Below are 24944 nucleotides of genomic sequence, written 5' to 3' on the forward strand. Positions count from 1 at the left end.
CAACCACACCAACACCGTCATCACAACACCCATACTCCGATGATCAGCAGATAACAACAATTACAACACAAGCACAGTCTTAAATCAATTAACAAAGAATCGAGTAGGAAACCCTACCTTTTTCGCAATCCGATATGCTCTAATCAATCATACAATATGCATAGCAATTACCACATCGTCACCTACAACAATTATAATCAACAATCAACACACATATAATGACCAAACCCTAAACCCCCAAATTAACCCAAAACAATAATTAGGGCAAAACCCTAAAAGACAACTTAATGAAACTCATGAAATCAGAGACTTACCGACATAATCGACGCAAGGCAAGATTCGTTAGACTCACGAACAATCCACGCAAATGAGAGGGAGATTTGGAGAGGATTATAGTTACGTTGTGTAGTTTAGGTTTTGTAAAATGTTTTAGAAACTGTAAAATGCGTTTCAATATAACTCTAATCCTTTCTAAATCAACCGCGGAAAATATTACCCGTCAGACCGGATACTCGGTCGAGTATAGAGTATACTCGGCCGAGTATCCTCTACTCGGTCGAGTATTACCCATACTCGGCCGAGTATTCTGGCGATAGCCAAACGAATACCCAACACACTTTACTCGACCGAGTAGGCCATACTCGGTCGAGTACCAGCCTATAAAATCCGTAGTGTTACAATCTTCCCCCCTTAAAAAGAACTTCGTCCCCGAAGTTCCAACCCAACCTATAAAACATGAACACCTAACACCAGCTCCACTAACCACGCTTACTAGATAACATATCCTCTCGATATTGACTCCATAATATTATCAAATAACCACAATATAACGTCGTCAACCTTGTCTCACTTCCATAACACTCACTAGCAACTCAATACCAAGACAATCCATAAACAAGATCAACCATCGAAACGGAATGTTACATTCTACCACCTTTAAAAGGAACTTCGTCCTCGAAGTTTACTCACACTCATCAACATCATCATCCAGCTGCCAAAACTCTCGAACTCATAAATATCATCATCCACTTTTATCAACACTATCGAAAAAAAAATTCTCACACTCCTAAACATCGAACTACTACAAGCACAGCCATGGCCTTTTAACACTATCAACCACTATATGTACCCATCCATTCCTTATGCTACACCAACACTCTACGTCCAATAATATTACAACATGCACAACCCTCAACCGCTCTTTGCCGCATCCTACTCCTCTTAAGACACATGTTACGTACTCGTAACTCACTAATACTAGATCCTTAGCTATACCTCTCATTATCTTCATCACCACCACATGTGAAAGATACCCGCCTATAATCTAAACACTTACTATACCTATATCCAAGGCTCTCTTACTTAAACAGTTCTCATACCTCAACTCATTCTGCACTCCATCTAACCAAAACCACACAATCCTGATCATAACAAACACTTTAACTCTTCCACATTACCGCGACATGACATATCTCTCTATATAAACTATATAAAACTCTTATCGCCAAAAGCATAACTCACGATCCACACTTGTTACGTACACTCACACTCGATCCTCAAGTTCCTTTCTTTCATTACCGCAAGACTCATACATAACTTAACACGACACTAATTACCCAACACCCTACACTCACTTTTTCGCAACAAAGGATTATGAACCACCTGCATATATCAGATCATTACCACACATGTTCTACAAATCACTTGCCATTAACATGTCTACCAAAGCCTCATCTAGGACAAGATCAAAATTATCAGTAACAACATATCCCAACCGTGTCCCATCAACAAAATATCACTATACCATGACAACAACGAAACATATACAACTCTCTTTCATATCATACTCTACCCTCATTCCCAAACTGAAACTGGTAAGAAACATCAACAAACAAACAACAGTCTACATGTCTAACCAAAACTCACAAGAAACAACAGCAACAAAACAACAATCATGTGCATAACTGGTCCGCTTTTTCAAACTCAAATCGTAACCACCCCGTATACTCCACCACAACCGGTGACGGCATCGCAACACCGCCACCAACAACCGCACCGCACGTGCGAAAAATGCCCGCATCACAACACGAAGTACCGTGCCCGGATCACCACCCGAGGCACAACAACCACATCGATAAACATCACGCCCACATATAATTCCCACAAACACCGACTCGATAACTCTCCTGGACAAGAAAACTTACTCAAAATTGCTTTACTCGACCATAACACAACATTTTATGCGGAATAAACATACAAGAATCTCATGCCTATTATCCATACCTTTTCACGGAATAAACATGTATCATCAATACACATACGATTTTAACTATCCATGCCAGATCAATCAAATTATTACCTTTTGAACCTTATTCCAATAGATTGTCGTACCCAACATATATCACAAACATTCATATAACAACTTTATGACTATCACACCCTACCGCTTCTCGTGAGGTCAGAACCTCACACAAACATTTATACACATCATAGACCCATAATCACATCTAACTAGTCAATCCCGATCACGTAAGTTACCACCGTTTAAAGTTACCTCTCACCCGAGCTTAACTCGTACACCCCTCATAACATATTCTCACATTCGCATAATCATCACCCCCTGCCAAATGTAACCATACCGTTAATACTCAACTACTAACAACCGCCTCATATAACCACATCTTATACTCTCTCACAACCATACATATCTATCTGGTCTCTACAAAATCAACCTCATTAGAACAACTAGTTTCCCTAAAGTAACATCATCCTCAACCACTAGTGACAATACTATGGCACCAACATCCTTCATGTGACCACTCTCTTACTATCACTTCTTAATATCACAATCCATTTTCTCTCTTTGGTTATCATCCCAAATAACGAACATCCAATCCATCAACAAGATTTACCTCAACATTATTCCCAATTCTATCCTTTATCATATCGTTACCTAACTCTCCACCAAAATCTCAGATCGTGCAAACACTCTACAAGCTCCTTATTCCCTTAATACCTCGAAACTCACGGCTAACACGTCGTCTGCTCTCCCTATATAACCATTAACTCACACCCTCTAGTGGGGATATCGTACATTTCATAATTTTCTACCTTCATGCTCCTTAACTCCGGTCAACGTTCTCTCAACTTACTTCCATCCCTCTTTCCCTCCTTTTACTCAATAATGCCAATTAATAAGTCATCTCCTTTCTCTTTCTACCTAACTCTTTAGTCATTTGTTTATTTTCCATAGCTCCACAACTCTAATTCCATTAATTCATCTCAATATCTTATCATTCTTCTTATCATTTATCATCTCTCATCTTGCTTCACACTCACCCTTGTCACCATCAAGTCCACACACTAACATTTACTCTTCAATTAGTCGTATCTCCCTTTCGCATCTCTAGAAACCAAAATTCACTTCATACCGTTTGTCCAAAGAATTACACACTAGGCTCACCCCTTTGATATTCCAACTTCCCAAACTTAGCCACTATCTACAAATCCACATCGCGACATAACTTCCTTTAAGTTCACTATATACCTCTATTTCCTATCTTCTTACAACAATCTTCCATTACATATATCCTTAAGCAACTCTATCCTAGCTGTCTTCCTCCATAAATCCTTACACATCCAAATATGCCACTATTCGTGTCCCTTATCTCAATCTTTCATTCTCATGCTTCTTTACACTTACATCACCCTTGTCCATATACACTTACTTTTATACTACTCAACACACGACTATATCACTCATCATATCTCACAAAACATGCTCTTTGCCTCAATTAGCTCACATTCTTCCTTTTTCTGTTTCCACTATCTCTCACATGTCTTCCTTATCCAACACATGTCCCTCATAAGCCGGCATTCTCCCTATCATAGTATTTGGTAACTTACGTATCAAGATCGTCTCACATATAAAAGAATGCGTTAAGACTCAAAACATACATGTGTATATACCCTACGACTCAAAACAATGTAAAAACATAGCCACCGGCTCAAAACAAAAGTAAGAACATAGCCACCGACTCAAAGTGGCCATCCAATGAGGTACTCGGTCGAGTACATAACATACTAGGTCGAGTACAAGGTACTCGGTCGAGTAACTATATTACTCGGTCGAGTTTTCGACTCCAGAAGCAAACTCAATTATCGCAGAAGGATTACTCGGTCGAGTATTGGGAATACTCGGTCGAGTAGACCTTACTCGGTCGAGTATGAGACTACTCGGCCGAGTTCACGACTCCAGACGCTAAACAGTATTATCACAGAGAGATTACTCGGCAGAATATGGAATACTCGGTCGAGTATAAAAGATACTCGGCCGAGTAGGGACTACTCGGTCGAGTATCGGCGCAGTTCTCAGCACCGACCAGTTTTCGTAAAACAGTCATATCTCCCTCGTTACTAGGTCGTTTTGGGCGTGTGACCTATCGTTAGAATCGTAAGAAGACAAGCTATCACCTCAACTTGGAATCACAGCAATATCATTTCTAGAACTAGACTTATGACAGTTTTAAAACAACCCTTCCGTAATCGTTCTTTCTACAAATCAAGTTTCCTAAGCCAAAACAACTTGAACATACATAAGGCAACAATAACAATTCAATACTTCAAGAAACCAGTACATAGAGGCACTTTTATCATACTCACATTAAAATTAAACACGACATTCACATATATAGACGCATGACCTTAATCACATGCTTCTACCAACAATCAAGCATTAAAATCATCATGTTCACATGCACATGTACCACTACCATACTTCATGTTCAACATTGTATTAAACAGGTAACATGATCACATTCTTCATGCTCAATATCAACCAGATACAATTTCACACTTCACCTTTCATATTTTACCATGTTCCAACACTTAACATGCCAACATATTCATGCTCAAAGTTTAACATCAACAATCCTCGATGCATCTTTCAACAACTATCACATTCCACTTCTTTCATCATTTCATCCAACCATGCACAAGATTCAAACTATAAATATCAAACTCACATGACTCAAACATACAACAGTTTCCCCCCATGTGACCGGCTTGAGATCGTAAGGGCCTTAATGCGACTTCGGGACGTCTCCCAAGTCTTTGCGGCGACTCAAACAACTCTCCCCGGGTTCATTTTATTTGGACTCCCTAAGTTCATTGGGTTCATTTGTTTTAGGTGCCGGAATCGTCGGCTCTGATACCACTTTGTAACACCCCCTCATACCAAGGTACCTTACCAGGACTACCCCAGCATGAAAGGTTGTTACCATCTCGGTTGCCCGAGGTTAGTATATATCAAAAACAACAGTCCAAACACATTTATTAATGTACGGTAGTTATAAAAGTTACATAGTCTCCAAAATCTAATAAACGAATTATCTAAAAGGCAACAACTACCAAAACAATAACTAAGGCTCGTGATGGTGTCATCTAATCCAAATATGGTGACTCTCCCATGATCGCCCAAGCTCAATAAATGTATCACTGTCACAATCCGCTCACCATCCCCGAATGGATCACCGTAGGTTTTACAAAACAACAACACGGGGTCGATTTACTCAATCAATATAAGACAACAAACATTACCACCAGGTGATCATCGATCTCACACAAGAACCGACTACACACCGAAGTGTGTAGCCCCGCCATTACCTATCGCAACAGGTAATCCTCGCCGCCGATGGGTGACCGCACCCGTCCCCACCTAGTCCACCTCATCAACGAGCGACTAACAATCCCTGTCCCTTAATGTGCACATCCCCTCCCGTGACGGGTTCAACGGAGGGCGAACTAGGGTGTGAAGCCACTCCCGCAAGTGACTCCACCACAATCATACACACACAAAGATCACAGCTGTCACAACATCACAACCGTCACAACACAACCACACCAACACCGTCATCACAACACCCATACTCCGATGATCAGCAGATAACAACAATTACAACACAAGCACGGTCTTAAATCAATTAACGAATCGAGTAGGGAAACCCTACCTTTTTCGCAATCCGATATGCTCTAATCAATCATACAATATGCATAGCAATTACCACATCGTCACCTACAACAATTATAATCAACAATCAACACACATATAATGACCAAACCCTAAACCCCCAAATTAACCCAAAACAATAATTAGGGCAAAACCCTAAAAGACAACTTAATGAGACTCATGAAATCAGAGACTTACCGACATAATCGACGCAAGGCAAGATTCGTTAGACTCACGAACAATCCACGCAAATGAGAGGGAGATTTGGAGAGGATTAGAGTTACGTTGTGTAGTTTAGGTTTTGTAAAATGTTTTAGAAACTGTAAAATGCGTTTCAATATAACTCTAATCCTTTCTAAATCAACCGCGGAAAATATTACCCGTCGGGATAGGATACTCGGTCGAGTATAGAGTATACTCGGCCGAGTATCCTCTACTCGGTTGAGTATTACCCATACTGCCGAGTATTCCCGGCGATAGCCAAACAGAATACCCAACACACTTTACTCGACCGAGTAGGCCATACTCGGTCGAGTACCAGCCTATAAAATCCGTAGTGTTACATAATCATCTTATCTTCTTTTTTATTGTTATATAGACCAATTTATGTCTCATAATTAATCAGTTATAAAATAACCGGATTAGACTATCTTTGGAAGCGTAGCTGACGTTATATTTAGGGAGATGGGGGGGGGGGGGGGAATACGGTTAAAGTACCGCCTCGAAGACCACCCAAAATCAAGTGTTACATTTTGCTTGGGTCGGAGGGAGTACTATAGAGTGAGGTAAAATTGTATTTTACCTATTTTTATAATATTAACATATATATATGTAATCAAAGTATTTCAAACAATAGTGAATTTCAAACATCCCGTGCATTGCACGAGTCATAAAACTAGTTACTCCCTCCATACCGAACCAATGGTAACACTGACCTAATACGGTCGTACCACACCAATGGTAACATTCCTTATTTGGCCCACAACATTACCAAATTATCCTTATGCACATTTGATATTTACACAAAATGCCATTACATACCCCACCTATCAACCCACAATTACATACCCCACCCATTTTTTTTTCCCTCTTTACCCCTGCTTTTACCCCCTTTTCTTAAAAATTCCATTTTTTACCATGTAATCTTTGGCCTGGTATGGAGGGAGTAACTAGTTTATCAATTAGTCTTGCTGAAGACGGGTCGGAGCAAGTGACGGATAATACCACTCACAAAACGGATAGGGGGGACAAGGTGGAGGCACCCCCATGTGCTTCCCTCTCTCCTCTATTTGGGTCATTTGTGAGGGAAAATGGTATCCGTCACTCCAAACTGACGGATATGTGCCGTCACAAATGAGATTTTGTGCTAGTTTATTTACTTCTTATTTGGCCCAGTCCAATTTGAGTATCTTTATTAGTGGATATTTGATTTTCGTCGATCGAATTTGACACCCATTATTATCTACATTATGAAAAAAGTCGTATTTTTTCACTTAACGCCTAAAACTGAGTTTAATAGAGTTCTTATGTCATTGGATGATACTCCGTAAATGACAAGCTTGGTTAGGCGTCCAAATAATCACTTAACGCCTAAAGCTGAGTTTAATTGACAGAAAATAAAGTTTAGGGGTACACTTAGTCATAATGACAATAATTAGGGGTACCATCTATGGTTTAAAAAGTGTAGATGTACCATGTAAAAAGTCGAAAAATTGAGGAGTACCATATAAAATATCCCTTTTTTGGGTCAAATATACAACTTTACGATATTGTAAGTTAATTTTTTTTACGATTTTCGAGCTCGAAGCTAAAATTAGTCATCCCGAGCCGAACAAACTTTGGTGTGATCTTGTTCTAATTTTTAGCCGGCCCAAAAAAATCACTCAATTAATTTGATACTCCAAAATTCCCCAACTTCCTAAACACTTGATCGTAAACGTGAAACCCAGAAAATGGCGGGTCAAGTTACTATAAATGTGAATCTGAATTTTATCCGTTTACCTGCGAAATGCTGGAACTTCACACTCCAATTGAAGGTATGTGTACTGGAACTTGATTAATTTTAACTGTTTTAATAAATATTTTATTTTTGCTAGGTAGGCTGTGTGTCAAGTTACATATAGCTTGTCTGAGTGTCGAGTTTCCAACACGGGTATGAAATTTAGAAACAATTGGTCTCCCTTGTGACGGGTTACCATTTGTGACGGATATTTTGTGAGATAAAATGGTAACAAAATGGGTTAGTGGAGAAAGGGGACCACATGAATAGTGTTGCAGAGAGAGAAAAAGTGGGTACATTGTGAGGTAAAATGGTATCCGTCTTCAGCTTGTGACGGATATGTCATGTCTTCAATGAGAATTTGTGATTTAGAAATTATATATGAGAAGTCAGAGTAAGATACAGTAGTTTATAACTATATTTCATCGTGATTGATTGCAATTAGATTGTTAGGCTTGATAGGGTTTTAATCTAGAAAATTGTTGGTATTCCCCCGTCCCATTCATTTGTTTACATTTTTAGGAGAGGTATCTTAATCAAAAGGTAAACAAATGATTGAGTCAAGCGGATGCAATTGAGTCAATCTGATTCCGAGTTGAGGCGAGTTTGAAATGGACGCAGAAATTTGCAATCGGACTTTGTCTAGTCGAAATTTAAAGTTCGAGCTCAAGATTGTTCCTTTTTAATCGAGTTAACCTTGCAATTTTGTTGAGGAATGCATGCGCTTTTGAGGTTTGTCTAAAGAATGGGGCCAATTTATTCGTCTGAACATAATGCAAATTTGATGGATCCAGTACGTAGCGTAGTACTACGTTCTGGATCCATCAAATTTGCATTATACGTACTGGATCCATCAAATACTATACTCCTCCGTAGTATTTAGGTGATTGTTTAAGGGATTCCGTATTTGAACGGGCCAAAAGTACTCTGCCACGATAGGCCTACTCTCGCTTTGGAAGTATTGTTACTCCTATTTAATTATCTGTATTACTGTTGCCAGACTATTTGCTGTTACTTAATGTGCTCAGTATGTGATTTAGTGCATGTTTGTTTATTGGCAAGGCTCCAGTGCTCCAGGGCATAAAAAGTACTACATGTTCACATACGGAAAATATTTGTTTAAATATTAGAGCGCTTTGATTGAACCATTGGTCAAGCATCCTAAGACGAATTAATATATATCTAATTCGGAACTTTACAGGAAAGAAGGCACCAAAGCTGAATACTAAAGTTCTGCCATTGCAAAGAGAGTAATAGTAAAAGGGAGTGATAAAACCCGAGAATGGCGGAGAGTATCCTGTTCAACATTGTTGAGAAAATATTGATATCTTTGGGCCAGCATGCTCTTCAAGATCTCATATCTAGTTGGGGTGCACGGCGTGACTTAGAGAAGCTTGAAGGCACCATAAGGTTCATTCAAGCTCGTGTTCATGATGCTGAGAAGCGTCGTGAACAGGAAAGTAGTGAAGTGATCAAAGAGTGGCTTGGAAGGCTAAGGCAAGTGCTTTATTGTGCTGAAGATTTGCTTGATGATGTGTACACCATTAGCTGCCGTGAACAGCGAGCCAATAGAAGCAAACTGGCACACAAGGTACGCGTTGCATTCTCACGCTCAAACCCTTTTGGTTTCAATAGGAAAATGGTTCAAGAGATCAAATCTATTAGGGAAGAACTTGATGACCTTAAGTCGGAAATGGAGGGATTGAACTTCAGTGTATGTCTTACTACGATCAACGACCAATTAGCCGTTTGGTAGTGCAAAGAGAAACAGTCTCTTTTGTTCGGACGAGAAAGTGTCATTGGTAGGAAAAATGACAAAAACAACATCCTTGATATGCTTGTTGATCCAAAGTACGTCAAGAGAGTGTTCTTGTGATACCCATTGTAGGTTTTGGCGGTTTAGGGAAAACAACCCTTGCTCAATTGGTTTTTAACGACGAAAGGGTTGAAGAGCATTTTGATCTTGCTAGATGGGCTTGTGTACCTCAAATTAATGATCAGAATGAAATTTTAGGAAAAATTTTGAGCGCCTTCACTGAAATGAGTTGTCAGGGTGTTTCAAGGGAACAAGTTCAGTCACAAATTAGAACAGCAGTTAAGGGTAAAAAATTTCTGCTTGTGCTGGATGATATATGGGATGAAAGTCGTGATAGGTGGCTGGATCTCTTGAGCTTGTTGCAATGTGGTAATCGCGGAAGTAAAATTATTGTAACTACACGATCTGATGTGGTTGCAACCATTGTAGGAACAGTTCCTGAAGCCTACAAATTGGGACTTCTAACACCAGAAGACTCGTGGAATCTTTTCAAGATGTTAGCATTTAAAAAGGGTCAAGAAGAGAGTAATCCTAATTTGGTGCGAATTGGCAGTGAGATCGTTAAAAATTGTGGAAACGTTCCTTTGGCTATCAGGGTGGTTGGAAGCCTACTATACTCGAAACAAACTGAGAAAGAGTGGGAACTATTTAGGGATGCTCTACTTTTGAAGGCAAAGCTTATAGATCTTAACGATATCATGCCCGTGTTGAAGCTAAGTTATGATTACTTACCACCTGCATTGAAACGGTGCTTTGCTTATTGTTCCTTATTTCCAAAGGACTATGAGTATGAGAGCACTGAACTTGTTCGATTGTGGATGGCTCAAGGATATGTTGAGCCAGTAGCGGAGAGTCTTGGCATGGAGGATGTTGGGGATCAGTACTTTCTTGAGTTGTTAAGGAGGAATTTTTTTCAGGATGTTGACGGTAATGATACCAGTGATGCTATACGCTGCAAAATGCACGACTTAGTCCATGATTTGGCCCAAAATATAGCTGGTGATGAAATTTTTAAAGTGGATGTGTCTGAAGCCCAATTTCTAAATAGACTTGTGCATGTTAATTTTGGTGAGAGAGAAAATTTTACCCAAACCGCACGATCCTTACTTACTGCAAAAAACATGCGGTCTTTGCTGTTCATAGGGTATTTCATAACAGCATCAACATTTAAAAAATTGATCACGAAGTTTAGATCCTTGCGTGTTCTGGAATGCTGTACCATTGAGATAGTGCCAAATTCAATTGGGAGGTTAAGTCATTTAAGGTACCTTAATTTGTCATATAGCCTTATCAAAATTCTTCCTGATGCCATCACAAGGTTAGATAACCTGATCACACTAAATGTAAATCACTGTAGAGACCTTAAAGAGTTGCCTAGAGGTTTTACTAAATTGGTGAACCTTAGACACCTTGGAATTCAGGAATGCCCTTTTGCTGATTTACCTCCAAGTATCGGAAACATGAAGTCTCTCAGGGAGTTGAATAGGTTTATAATAGGGCAGAACAATGGTTTAGATGCACTGGCTGAGTTAAATCTCAGGGGTGGATTAGAAATTGAATGCAGCAGATGGCGTACAAATGCTGTATTTGAAGCCCACGCTGCCAAATTAAAAGGAAAGAAACAGTTGACCTCAATCTCATTCTGCTTTCAGTATCACGGGGACCAACCAGCAGTTGCTACTCAAGATGAGGAGTTGTTATTGGAGTCCTTGCATCTACCACCAAGTCTTAAATCCCTGCAATTCTCTGGACTCCTAGGAAGTAAGTTTCCTCGGGAGATGTTGTACGAGTTACATAAACTTGTCGATATTAATATCATACAATGTGATAGCTGTCAAGCTCTGCCATCCTTCAGCCAGCTTCCTCTTCTCAAGCACCTTGGTATTGACGGGATTGAAGCCTTGGAGTATGTAGAAACTGATGACATTGGTGTCAGTAATGATACATATTTCCCGACCTTGGAGTCTTTGATGCTAAAGACTATGCCAGAACTGAAGAGGTGGTCAAAAGTGGAACAAAAGGACAGTCTCCTGCTAGTGCAGCGTTATGTCTTCCCTCGGCTTAGAAGACTTCATATATCAAGGTGTAGCAAGTTGATGACGTTGCCTTTTATGCCACAGCTTGAGTCACTGACCGTAAGTTATATCCATGGGGAACTACTGAAATCCATTCTAACACCACCGTCCTCATCTTCATCAACTCCCACGTTAAGATATTTGAAAATTAAATCCATTGAACCAATAATAAGCTTGGACCTGAGGTATCAGTACTTAATCAAGGAACTTGTTATAAAAGACTTTGGCAGTCTGAGAAACATTTCTGAGGGGATTCAGTGCCTCTCTACCCTTGATGAATTGAGAATTGAAATGTGCAAAGATTTGGATGCATGGGATGAACCTGATGGCATAATCGCTAGGGAAGGTTTGAAGAGCATCCGTACCTTGCATTTATCACTCATTCTCAAACTGGAGATACTTCCTGATTGGATCAGTTGCTTAAGTACACTTCAGCATCTAACCATTACAAATATCTCAAATTTGAGAGAGCTTCCCCGGCAAATCGGACGCCTCTCCCAGCTTCAGAGTCTTGAGATTAGTCGTTGTGCGAAATTGACATCACTTCCGGAGTCACTGCGTGCCCTTAAATCTCTACAAAAGCTTAGGATATATGATTGTCCAGACCTTGAGAAAAGATGTCAGCAGCCAAATGGCGAAGATTGGCCACTAATTCAACACCTTCCCATTGTTTCCTTTCATTACTGCTAGTAGTCTTTGTATCCTTCAGGTATGCATCTGTATTTAACCCTTTTAATTAGAAATCTGTAAAGTTGGTCGTCTTCTTTGAAATAACAATTTGTATTCCCAAGGCCAACGTTCCATGTTTCTTCCTAGCACTTATAACAAAGTGGCGTAAAAGGTTGCGCCTTTTGTTTGTTTTGAGCAGTTTGTTTGTCGTCTGGATACATAAGATACATGTATCTTATGATAAACATGTCTGCAGCGAGCGAGTTAGTCCAGTACACTTGTTGCGAGTGAGTTAGTCCTATATACCTTGATTATGCAATACCAAATCATACTGTACCAGATTCTCGGAACAAATTGGAATTCATTTATCAATTATCATTCTCCTTCTACAATTTTCTCATCTCATTTTCTTACACATCATTGAAACCAAATCAGGTGACATTAATCAAGTATCGGTGTCATGTCTGAAATTGGTGTATCGGACGCATGTCATGTGTTGCGTCAGCACAAGATGCGTGTCAGATACTGATATACCGATTAAATGACGTAGCGGAGTAACATAGTTTGAAACACTAAATATAACTAATAATAAGGTTAAAAATGAACTTTGGTGCTTACCAAAATTGAGTGATTTTGGTGATGTTGGCCCCTGGAAGATGAAGAAGAATTTTAGGGTCATACTTTTTTTTTAGAGTTGGGTATACAATATTTTCTCTTATATTTCTTGATTCTTATTCAAGAAGGAAAAGGAAAGGTACCTGTAGAAGTGAGTAGATTTGAGACTTGAGAGCTTATTCTTCACTCTTATTGCGATTCCGCCATGTTTCTTATGACTGCATGCCTGGCACAACTTGCATTAGGAATATTGCTGACCTTGATATTCAGTTTCTGCTGCTGCTATTCAGATTTTCAGAGAATGGTGTATTTCTGTGTGATTTTTTTTCCAGCTGTTATGCTGAAACTTGACAGCAATCTTTGTAGCAAATATTCATGTGATAGAAAGTCAGCAAATGTATCTGCTATGTACTGGTTTAACACTTGTAATCACTAATCTGTAAACAAATGACTGTTTGAAGCTTTGTATGTTTGCTTATCACTGAAGTAGGTGTTTTTTGGTTTTTGTCACGCCGTCATGGTTGAGTAAGTGGTTATTATTATTTTGGGATCTTTCATGAATGACGATGCTAAGAAAAGTTTTGAATCTCGTAGGACTGTTTTAGCAGTGACATTGTAAGTGTGGCCGTTCTTTCAGGTAGCCGTGATTTTGAAGGGTGTGCCCACCTACTTACAAGAGCTATACATTTTTCCTTCACTTCATTGGTTATCGCATATGCTATCAAAGTTTGTGCTGTAGGTTTATGTGACACTAAGATGTTTTGTCTACTGCAATGCCTTGGGTTTGTTAATACACAGAGGAGACCATGACCTCTGGGGCAGGAGGGTTCTTCGAAAAGAATGAGGTGAAGGGGGGTAAACTGCTATATTTTCTTAACTGTATTTTATGCTGATCTTATTTGTAGTTTCATCTCCCGAATGATTCAACTGCTGGCTAATATAGCAAATTAGCAATATACACGGTTTTGGATGTTTGTATCAACCATAACTCATCTCAATCATCTATGTGGTTTACGTTTCTGCTTGGTTTCTTGAAATGACTATCAGCGGAAGGGAAAGAGTCTTGGACTCTTGGTACTTCAGTTGACGTTGATAATGATGTGCTCCATGTAGGCTGACATCGACTTTGTGGAGGGTAGAGGCGCAGGACCGGACAGCGAGACTGTGTGGGTGTCTACTTTAGAGCTATCTGGCCGCGCAATCAAGAGATATATAGCTCAGGTAAGTGGCCTAAAAGATAGTAGTGCTCTTTCTTGTACTTCAGGGACAGTTCTGGAGCCAAGTATCTCATGGAAAGATACTTTTCAAGTATTTCGGTTGATAGCCAAGAGCTGTAGGTGTAATGATGAGGTGAAGGCCAGAGCCAGAGGTAACTTTTCAAATGTCAACAATGTTAACAAGCTGATGAATGGAGAAAGCGGGAGCGAACAAATATTCACATTCCCTCTGGGCAGAAACATTGTTTTTGATGTGGCTATGGTAAGCTACAGTTTATTAAGGTGCTGCATTTTGTTCTTAAATCTCATGTTGGGTCGAACTAGACTAGTAGAACTGACCCGATGTGTATTAACTCGACTTAAATCGCAATTGAACAAACCCCAGTAGATCTGCTACCTTGATGTGATTTAACCAGAACCAACCTGCTCGAACATGAAGAAGGATTTTAGAGTTTTACTTTTTTTTTTTCTCGGGAGTTGAGTATGCAGTATTTTCTTTTAATTTTAATTTTTTATACTAATATGAAAGTGAAAGGCATTTGTAAATCTATTCTGCATTTCTGCACTCTTTATGTTTCCTTATGTATCTTACTTGGATCAGCAGTGTTATGCTGAAACTTGACAGCAAAATCTGTAGCAAAATTATTCCTATAATGGAGTAGAAAGCAAGCAAATGTATTTGTTCCGCTATACCCAGGTTTATCAATAATGATGTGCTCCATGTAGGTTGACATCGACTTCGAGGGGCGTATAGGCACAGGAAAAGATGGCGAGTCTGCAACCGTGTCTACTTCAGAGCTATCTGGCCGCACCATGAAGAGAGAGCTCGGGTAAGTGGCCTAAATATCACCAATGGAAGCCTCATGGTAAACTCCCTTCATGATCCCGCGTATTTCAAGAATATGACCTTGCACTCGTGAAGCCGAGGAAGCATTAACAAGGGACAGTTCTGCAGCCAGGCATCTCATGGGAAGCACGTTGATCGCGAAGATTTCAGTTCTTATGGTGTAATGGTGAGTTGTAGGACAATGTCCACATTGTTAACTGGCTGTTGAATGGAGAAAGAGTGCCAAAAAAATATTCACATTCCCAACTGGGCAATATTGAACATCTAGTTTTTGATAGAGTTCGACAAAATGTCCACAATGTGGCTATGGTAAGCTACAGTTTATTGGGGTGCTGCATTTTGTTCTAAATCCGTACAACTGACCCATTACTCCAGTGGTCAATATTGAATATCTAGTTTTTGATAGAGTTCAACAAAATAACAATCGAAAGAGATTAATTTGCAAAAACTTATTTAAAAACGAACTACTTGGTAGCGAGTGTAAAACCATAGATAGGAAATGTTTTGCATGTTGTGTGTATGCAATCTGTTGAGAAGCTATAGCCGGTTTGCTCGGCGGTAATTCTGTTTTGCTGTATTATTTATCTGTTAAAGTGCATTCTCAGTTTCAGCCTTATGTTACAGTAAAAAATTCAGTAGGTACTAATGCACACCAGTACATCAACAGCAATTTTGAGTAATAAATTTCTTTACAGTAATCCACTTTCTTAGTGAAGCTGTGGAAAGGAATGTGTCTGTGTATAGCATTCAGCATCAACTGCTAGTTCTAGGTTTTATTATATTATGTTCTGTATGACTTAAGCTGAGGAAATTTTTTACGCTCTTCTCGCTGCATCTACTATCCTTGTTCCCTGTTCCTTTTCCTTACTATATTTGCTTTAACTAATAGCAGATCCCCTTGGTTTTGATTTGCAGAAATTGAAATAGTACTCCCTCCGTTCAAGCCCCAGAATGGAACTCCCTCCATATGTTCAATTAAAATACACCTCACTCATATTGAAGAAACGGCTATCAACGCCGATTCTAAAGCGTGCACCAACCAGGCAACCATCCCTGTAAGTACCATTACCTATTTAATCCTCCTAAGTAGTAAAGTACTAACTGTATTTCTGTCATATACTCTGTACTGAACTGTTTAGTGCTCCATTTGTCCCAATTAGGGTTGGGCATCGGTCCGGTCCAGACTGGACCAGAACCGGAATCCTAAAAAATAATGGACCGGAGACCGGACCGGAATTAAAAATTCCGGATTTAATCCGGTCCAAGACCGGTTGGACTGGAATTATTTTTACGTACCCTCCTTTTCAAATTCCAGTCCAAAAAACCGGACCGGTTGGACCAGATTAAATAGGCATACACTTGTTTTTCTATATAATATTTTAAAAAAAAATTTAATTCCGGTCTGGGAACCGGAATCTTTAAAAATGTTGGACCGGGACCGGACCGGAATTTTTAACCGTTCTGGACCGGATTATGCCCACCCCTTGTCCCAATTATTTGTTTGCGTGGTATTTTAGTCAAAGGCAAACAAATGATTGAGACGTAGGGAGTATATTATATTCATGTGTGAATGCTTGTTTAAAAGCAGGGCTCCATAGTTTACTCCGGAGTTGACATTCTCAGCTGTAAGAAAAATGTTTGTTTACTTGATCAATAATTCACAGGAAACAGCATATCATTTGCTGGACACATGGTCTAAAACCGTTGGTCAACCAAAGTTGAATATTAAAGATATTATTGGTGATATTCATATTATATATATGATCCTAGTTGATGATATTACAGTCAACAAGAACACCAAAGTTGAAAACTAAAGATCTCAGAGTAAAGAGAGTAGCCGTAAAAGGGAGTGAATCAAAGTGAAAATGGCGGAGAGTATCCTGTTCAACATTGTCGAGAAAATATTGGTGTCCTTGGGACGATATGCTCTTCAAGATGTGCTATCTAGTTTAGGTGCACGGCGTGACTTAGAGAAGTTTGAAGGTACCATAAGGCTCATTAGAGCTCGTGTTCATGATGCTGAAAAACGTCATGAACAGGAGAGCAGTGAATTGATCAAAGAGTGGCTTGGGAGGCTAAGGCAAGTGCTTTATCGTGCTGATGATTTGTTTGATGAGGTCTACACCATTAGCTGTCGTGAGCAGCGAGCTGATAGAAGCAAACTAGCCCATCAGGTACACACTGTATTCTCCAGCTCAAACCTTTTTGGCTTTAACAGAAAAATGGCTCATGAGATCAAGTCTATTAGAGAAGAACTTGATGATCTTAAGTCGGAAATGGATGGCTTGAACTTTAAGGTATGTCTTACGGATCAAGACCCTATTACCCGTTTGGTAGTTGAAAGGGAAACGATCTCTTTTGTTCAAACAGACAGAGTCATTGGTAGGGATAGTGATAAAAACAACATCCTTAATATGCTTTTTGATCCCAAGTATGCGGAAGAGAGTGTTACCGTGATACCCATTGTGGGTTTTGGCGGTCTAGGGAAAACAACTCTTGCCCAATTGGTGTTTAATGACGAAAGGGTTAAAAAACATTTTGATATTGCAAAATGGGCTTGTGTGCCTGAAATAAATGATCAGCAAAAGGTTTTAGGTGAAATTTCGAGAGCCTTGACTGGTATGAGTAATCACGATCTTTCAAGGGAGCAAATTCAGTCAAACATTAGAGTAGCAGTTAAAGATAAGAAGTTTTTGCTTGTGCTGGATGATATATGGGATGAAAGTCGTGATAGGTGGCTGGATCTCTTAAGCTTGTTGCAATGTGGTAATCTTGGAAGTAAAATCATTGTGACTACGCGATCTGGCGTCGTTGCAACCATTGTAGGCACAGTTCCTGAAGCCTACAAATTGGGACTTCTGACAAAAGAGGATTCCTGGAACCTATTCAAAATATTAGCATTTAAAAATGAACAGGAGGAGAGTAATCCTACTTTGGCTAAAATTGGTAAAGAGATAGTGGGAAATTGCGGAAATGTTCCGTTGGCTATCAGGGTTGTTGGAAGTGTTTTGTACGCAAAATACACTGAGAGAGAATGGGAACTGTTTAGGGATTCCCAAGTCTCTAAGGCAAAGCTCATAGATCTTAACAATATAATGCCCGTGTTGAAGTTGAGTTATGATTACTTACCATCAGTGTTGAAACGGTGTTTTGCTTATTGTTCATTGTTCCCAAAAGACTACATGTTTGAGAGCAATGAACTTGTTCGTCTTTGGATGGCCCAAGGATATCTCGAGTCAGCAGGGGAATGTCTTAGCATGGAGGATGTCGGGGATCAGTACTTTCTTGAGTTGGTAAGACGGAATTTTTTCCAGGATGTTAAAGAATATGATTCTTCTAACATTATACACTGCAAAATGCATGACTTGGTGCATGATTTGGCTCAACATGTAGCTGGTGATGAGATAAGTGTAGTCGATGGGTTAGGCGCACATCAATTCAGTAATAGACTTGTGCATCTCCATATATGTGCAGAAGGAAATGTAAGCAAATCCGCACGATCCGTGCTTGGTGCTAGAAATATGCGGTCCCTGCTGTTCAAAAGGTATAATACAACAGCATCAACGTTTGAAGAATTGGTTTCGAGGTTCAAGTCCTTGCGTGCTCTAGAAGGCCGTAACATTAAGATAGCGCCAGCTTCAATAGGGAGGTTAACACATTTACGGTACCTTAATTTCTCACATAGCAGTATCAAATTTCTTCCTGATGCCATCACAAGATTAGATAACCTGAAAACACTAAACTTAGATTTTTGTAGAGACCTTAAAGAGTTGCCGAGAGGTTTTACTAAATTGGTGAACCTGAGACACCTCGGAATTAAGGAATGCCCTTTCACTGATTTGCCTCCGAATTTTGGAAGAATGAATTCTCTGAGGGAGTTGAATAGATTTATAATAGGAGAGAATAACGGTTTAGACACACTAGGTGACTTCGATCTCAGGGGTAAGTTGAAAATTGAATGGCGAAGGTGGCGTACAAATGGTGTGCTTGAAGTACAGGCTGCAAAATTAAAAGACAAGAAAAAGTTAGTCTCGGTCTCATTCTGCTTTCAGTACCAAGGGGATGATCAGCCAATAGTTGCTATTCGAGATGAGGAGTCGTTGTTGGAGTCGTTGCATTTACCACCAAGTCTTATAGACCTGCATTTTTCAGGACTCCGAGGAAATAGTCTTCCTCGCGGTATGCTACACGAGTTACCTAAACTTGTCACTATTTATATTCAACAGTGTGATAGTTTTCGAGCTCTACCCCTCTTCAGCCGGTTTCCTTTTCTCAAGCATCTTAGATTTGGACAGCTTAGATTTTTGGAGTATGTAGAAGCTGACGACGTTAGTGTTGGTGATGAAGTATATTTTCCGGCCTTGGAGACTTTATCGCTTTATTATATACAAGAACTGAAGAGATGGTCAAAAGTTGAACACGACGACTGCCTTCAAGTATGGCAGCGTTTTGTCTTCCCTCGGCTTAGAAGACTTGAGATATCAAGGTGCCCCAAGTTGATGTCATTGCCCTTTACACCACGGCTTGAGTCACTGACTGTGAGTCATATCGATGGGGAACTACTGAAATCCATTTTAACATCACCGTCTTCACCTAACAAATATGATGAGATTCGGTGTCTCTCTATCCTTGAAGAATTGAAAATCGACAATTGTGAAGGTTTGGATACATGGGATGAGACCGATGGCATAAACGTTTGGGAAGGCTTGAAGAGCCTTCGGACGTTGGACCTATCAGGCATTTCTAAACTGGAGTTACTACCTCGTGGGATTGGTTGCTTAAGTACGCTTGAGCATCTAATTATTAGAAGCCTACTGGATTTGAAAGCGCTTCCCCAGCAAATCAACGGTCTTTCCCAGCTTCATAGTCTTACGATTATGAACTGCGGGGATTTGACATCACTTCCGAAGTCACTGCGTGGTCTTAAATCTTTACAAAAGCTTAGGATATTTGCTTGCTCAGTTCTGAAGAAAAGATGTCAGCAGCCAGATGGCGACTATTGGCCACGAATTAAACACATTCCCACTGTTTCCTTTAATTACGCGTCATAGCCTCTGCATTCTCCGGGTATGCATCTGTCTTTATCCCTTTCAATTTGAAATCTGTGAAATCTTGTTTGTATAAGTAATCATGTACTAATGTTTGTATCAAATATTTTACTTTTCTGTTTTCTTGTTAACAGTGGCCTGGAGAATTACTTGGATCAGCAGGGATTCCACCATGTGCTTATGGCTGCAGAACATGCAGTAAGAACACCGCCGAATCTCGATTTTTGGGACTGCTGCTTTTTCAGACAATGCTATATTTCTGTGTGATTTTTTTCCCCAAGCTGTTATGTTGACGTTGGACAATTGACATCAATCTCTAGCAAAATTCCTACTATAGGAACTACTCTTTCTGTCTCAGTCATTTGTTTAATCAACGGTAAACAAATGATCGGAACGGAGGGAGTAGATGCTTTAGTTTTGCAATCTTTTTGTTCAGATAAAGTAACGCTGAGTTTTTTCAGGAATCAACCATTGCTAAGAAATTTACATTCAGTTTCTCCTTTGTATTCCTTTCTTAACTTAGCTTGCTAGTACTGGTTATTGAAGTCGGATCATGTAATTTCAAGATCTTTAATGAATGAACTTGCTAAGAAAACTTTCAATTTCGTGGTTGTTTTTAGCTGCGACATTGTTACCATGGCCATTCTTTCCGGTAACCATCATTTTGACCTTGGACCCATGGATTTGAGTCGACCTGTCCGAACATGACTTAACTTACAGGCGACTTGTCGACTTGAATAAAAACTTTTTGGGTTAGATCAATTAGTCATTGCCTATAAATGACTTGTGATCAATTTGATCCATACACAAGACAAAATTGTTCAGCAATTTCAGAAATATAAGGTGGGTGGGTCAATTAAGTTGGGTCAAATTTTGTTTAAAAAAAAAAAAAGTTGGGTCAAATTTAAGAAGAGTTTACGCAATTAACTTGTTCTATACTCTTTATTAAATTTGACCAACATTATCGATAATCACCTAAATTATTGATAATTTGACCAACATTATCGATAATCACCTAATCGATAATGTTACTTTTAACCGGAAGAAAGGAAAACAAGAAACTAGACCTTGCAATGGGTCAATTAAGAGTTGGGTTTAGATTGGTCAATTCGGAGCGACTCATTTCAATTTGCAACAAAACGGATTGGTAAAGACTATTTTGGATCGGGTCATTTTTAGGTGTGTTAATTATCAAATTCTTGAGGTATAGTGGTCAGTTTGCAACAATATATATTCGGGTCGGCACATATAGCTTTGGGCCAATTTATGTTATCGATCATGCTTAGGTCCTCCGCTCGAGTATCAACCACTTACAACTTTACAAGTTACATGTCGGGTTACTCGGGTCGGGTCATTCAATCTTCAAGGACCAATATTTTTCCCAACCTTGCAAACACTCCCCCAGTTCAATCCAATTTCATACTAAAACCTTGATCATCCCCAATTTGTTCAACAATGTCTAAAAGTTCGAAGATTTAAAGTGTACTTTATAAATTCTTCACTATAACCTTGTTCATCCCCAATTTGTTTGCCCTAATTAATTTTGACGATTGTTAACATGCTCAGATTCATACCCGGTAATCTTCTTCATTTCTCCCCTTTTCGATTTCATTCCAATTTTGTTCGCTATCATTTTTATCATGTTGTTGACGATCCCCAATTATTTCTGGATTCTGTTAGAGAAAACTGTAGATTAGGGTTTACTAGAATTGATATTCCTGTTTCGATATTTCATCAATTGGATTCTCTTCGTCCTCGCCCGTCTATTATCGTCTTCAATCAACTGTTTACTGCCATGTCCAAGATTAAACCCTACCCCCCGTTTTCTACTGTCATTACCCTCTTTAATCACCTTCAACTTTCCGGTCACCGCCCCGATATGCATTCCATTGGTATTCTCGTTTAGTGTTATTGCTCATTGGGCCGCCTTGATTTTGCCTTCTCTCTTCTGAGTAAGAACCTTAAGCTTGGATATTCACCATTTCACCTAATATTGTCGTTATCACTACCTTACTCAATGGACTAATTGATTCTGAAAAGTTGGACCAAGCTGTTAAATTATTAGATAAAACCGTCAAGCTTGGGATACAACCCTCCTTTGTTACTTACGGTTCTATGATCAAAGGTCTTTGCCAATCTGGCGACAATGCTGGTGCCCTACGCTTGCTTCGGGATATGGAATGTAGAGCCCCTTTTAAACCTAATGTTGTTATTTATAGCACCATCATTGATAGTCTTTGTAAAGACTGCTTGTTACCTCAAGCACTTAGTCTTTTCAAGGTGATGACAGCCAAGAACATTTTACCCGACGTCGTCACATACAGTACCTTAAGAAATTGTTGACTGAGATGTTGGACAGCAACATTGCTCCCAATAATGAAACTTACAGCACCTTAATTGACATGTACTGTAAAGATGGAAAGGTCAATGCTTTGTTGGATGGTTACTGTTTGCGCGGTGAGATGGAGGCAGAAAAGCTCCTTGATATTATGGTGAAAGGTGGTGTCGTGCCTAATGTTGTGACTTTCGACAGCTTAATCAATGGATATTGCAAGTCTAAGAAGGTTGACAAAGCTTTGGAGCTGCTCCAAGACATGCATCTTAAAGGAACACAAATAACCCCCGATGTCTTCAGCTATAGCACCATTATAGATGCCTTGTGCAAGGGTGAGAGACTCCAGTTTGCAATCCAACTTTTTAGAGAGATGCAAGATCGAGGCGTGGCACCCAATGTGTTTACTTACAATGCATTGCTTGACGGCTTTTTAAGAAATGACCAAATTGATACGGCAATCTCTTTACGCAAGGAGATGGAAAAAATGGAGTGGCCCCTAGCATTGTTACCTATAATACCATAATTAATGGCCTTTGTGAAGCTGGGCGACTAGTTGAAGCAAGACAGGTGTTCTCTACTCTTGTAGCCAAGCGATTGAAGCCAAATGCAACTATCTATACTATTCAAATTAAAGTTTTATGTAGGCAGGGATTGTTTGGTGATGCAACCAAAATTTTAGAGGAGATGGCGGACAATGGAATTTCTCCAAACGAACGCACCTATAATACAATTATTAAAGGATTTCTAAATTCTAATGATATCGCCTTGGCTTTGGAACATCTTCGCAGTATGAGGAACCAAAAATTTGCTGTTGATGCCAACACTGCCTCTTTATTTCTCCACTTGCTCACTGCTCATGATGTTAGTGATAAAGACAGAGCCTTGCTTCAAAAGTATTTTCTCGAGTATAATGGTATGTGCCTCTTTGCTGTTTTGATAATGCATTAATGGCTATGACTGATGCGTTACACCATATTCCTTCTCTTGTGCTTCTAAACTTATCTTTTGCTGTCAAATTATTTGTGCATTGAAGTTCTGATGACAAAATTGTGTGCAACAATTGGTAAAGTTATACTAAACATTTTACTCGTTTACTATTATCAGGGGAAGAAAAGAGAATGAAACAAGCAAATTGTGATGGTAATTGAGAAGCTGTGTGATTGCCAAGAACTAATGGCTAAGCAAGTAAGATTGTTGCGACAGTCTTAACACAAATCAATGGCTTAATAAAGTAGTTGGGCCGCTGGGAGAAACCTTTGATCTGTTCTCTTTTCTTGTAGCAAAGTGGTTGCAGCAGTGCATAGAGTTAGCAGTAGATAGATACCTGTATTAATGGTCCAGTTAGTATTTCGTAATATTTTTTTGGCGAAATAAATTATTCATGCTTCTGACTCTTGTAGCTTCTTAATGTTTCTTTCAGTTGATTACAGCAAACACCTTTTCCTCATTCTATCATACCCGCAAAATGTTTGTTTCGATATCCATTAACTGTAATGATGGGAAAGGTGTGAGGTGTAAACTTTTTAGCATACATAGATTGCAGAATGCAAAAGATCCATTCATGATTTGGAAGACGTATTCTATTTGTATGTTGGTTTCCTGTGTAGGCTAGTTTAAGATGTCCATGTTTTCAACATTTCTTCTGTTTATGGTGGCAAATGTGTCACCGACATGGATTTTCTTTTCACCTGGAATGATCAAGCAGACTGTTTATGAAATAAGTCTCATGTTAATTGTTGTTATTTCCCCTTTCTACTAATTTTTGACATTTTTTGCCAATGTTTACTGGTTTTGGCGGTATGCTTTTAGCAAACAGTATTTTCTAAAGTAATTTTAGATGATCTAGGCTGCTAGAGAGCTTTGGTGGATTTGCTTTCTTTGCTGATCATTATAGGCAGACAAGAGAATGATTTTGTCAGTTTGATGGGACTATTGCAGGCTGGCTCACAATCAACTGTGCAATAGTGTGGTAAGCATGTATCACAATTTATTGAGCCTTTGATGTACAATAGCTGCGAGTATTTACGTGTAGTTGGAGAATGTAATACGAAGTGTGGTATCAGAACTCTTTTCCTACATGTACTCTCGTTAACTAATCATGGTTTTGTAGTTGTATGTACTTTCAGTCTTTCAGATATCAGGATGTATTCTAACATTGAAAAAAGTACTGTGATACTGATGATTGGCCGCACCATAATTTAGGATAATACAGTAATACTCATTTTTGGTTCCGGAGTATTTCAAACTTTATGCTATATGTCCTTCACCTCATCTCAGTTTTCAGAAAACTGTGTTGATTCAGGGACTATATTAGTT

General features: G+C 39.3%; 2 protein-coding genes and 1 long non-coding RNA gene across 3 annotated transcripts; all 3 read left to right on the forward strand.

Annotated features, from left to right (window-relative positions):
* The first annotated feature begins 7818 nt into the window (after positions 1-7818).
* LOC141657048 (putative disease resistance protein RGA3) lies at positions 7819-12751 on the forward strand. The gene is made up of 2 exons (XM_074464163.1): positions 7819-8043; positions 9208-12751. Exon 2 carries the CDS (start codon positions 10047-10049, stop codon positions 12585-12587), a length of 2541 nt encoding a protein of 846 aa, XP_074320264.1. The 5' UTR covers positions 7819-8043; positions 9208-10046; the 3' UTR covers positions 12588-12751.
* A 1547-nt stretch (positions 12752-14298) lies between these two features.
* LOC141657047 (putative disease resistance protein RGA3) lies at positions 14299-20656 on the forward strand. The gene is made up of 4 exons (XM_074464162.1): positions 14299-14660; positions 15125-15375; positions 16138-20312; positions 20428-20656. The coding sequence occupies exon 3, from the start codon at positions 17111-17113 to the stop codon at positions 20294-20296; it is 3186 nt and encodes a 1061-aa protein (XP_074320263.1). The 5' UTR covers positions 14299-14660; positions 15125-15375; positions 16138-17110; the 3' UTR covers positions 20297-20312; positions 20428-20656.
* A 2534-nt stretch (positions 20657-23190) lies between these two features.
* On the forward strand, positions 23191-23963 carry LOC141657051 (uncharacterized). Its single transcript, XR_012548639.1, has 2 exons — positions 23191-23541; positions 23733-23963. It is a non-coding gene; the product is annotated as an uncharacterized LOC141657051 (long non-coding RNA).
* Positions 23964-24944: the final 981 nt, after the last annotated feature.

The sequence above is a fragment of the Silene latifolia genome, chromosome 5 (assembly GCF_048544455.1).
Source record: "Silene latifolia isolate original U9 population chromosome 5, ASM4854445v1, whole genome shotgun sequence".
In the NCBI taxonomy this organism is placed as follows: Eukaryota; Viridiplantae; Streptophyta; class Magnoliopsida; order Caryophyllales; family Caryophyllaceae; genus Silene; species Silene latifolia.

Coding starts and splice junctions, on each gene's coding strand:
- LOC141657047 (XM_074464162.1), top strand. CDS start 17,111: ATGGCGGAGAGTATCCTGTTCAACATTGTCGAGAAAATATTGGTGTCC.
- LOC141657048 (XM_074464163.1), top strand. CDS start 10,047: ATGAGTTGTCAGGGTGTTTCAAGGGAACAAGTTCAGTCACAAATTAGA.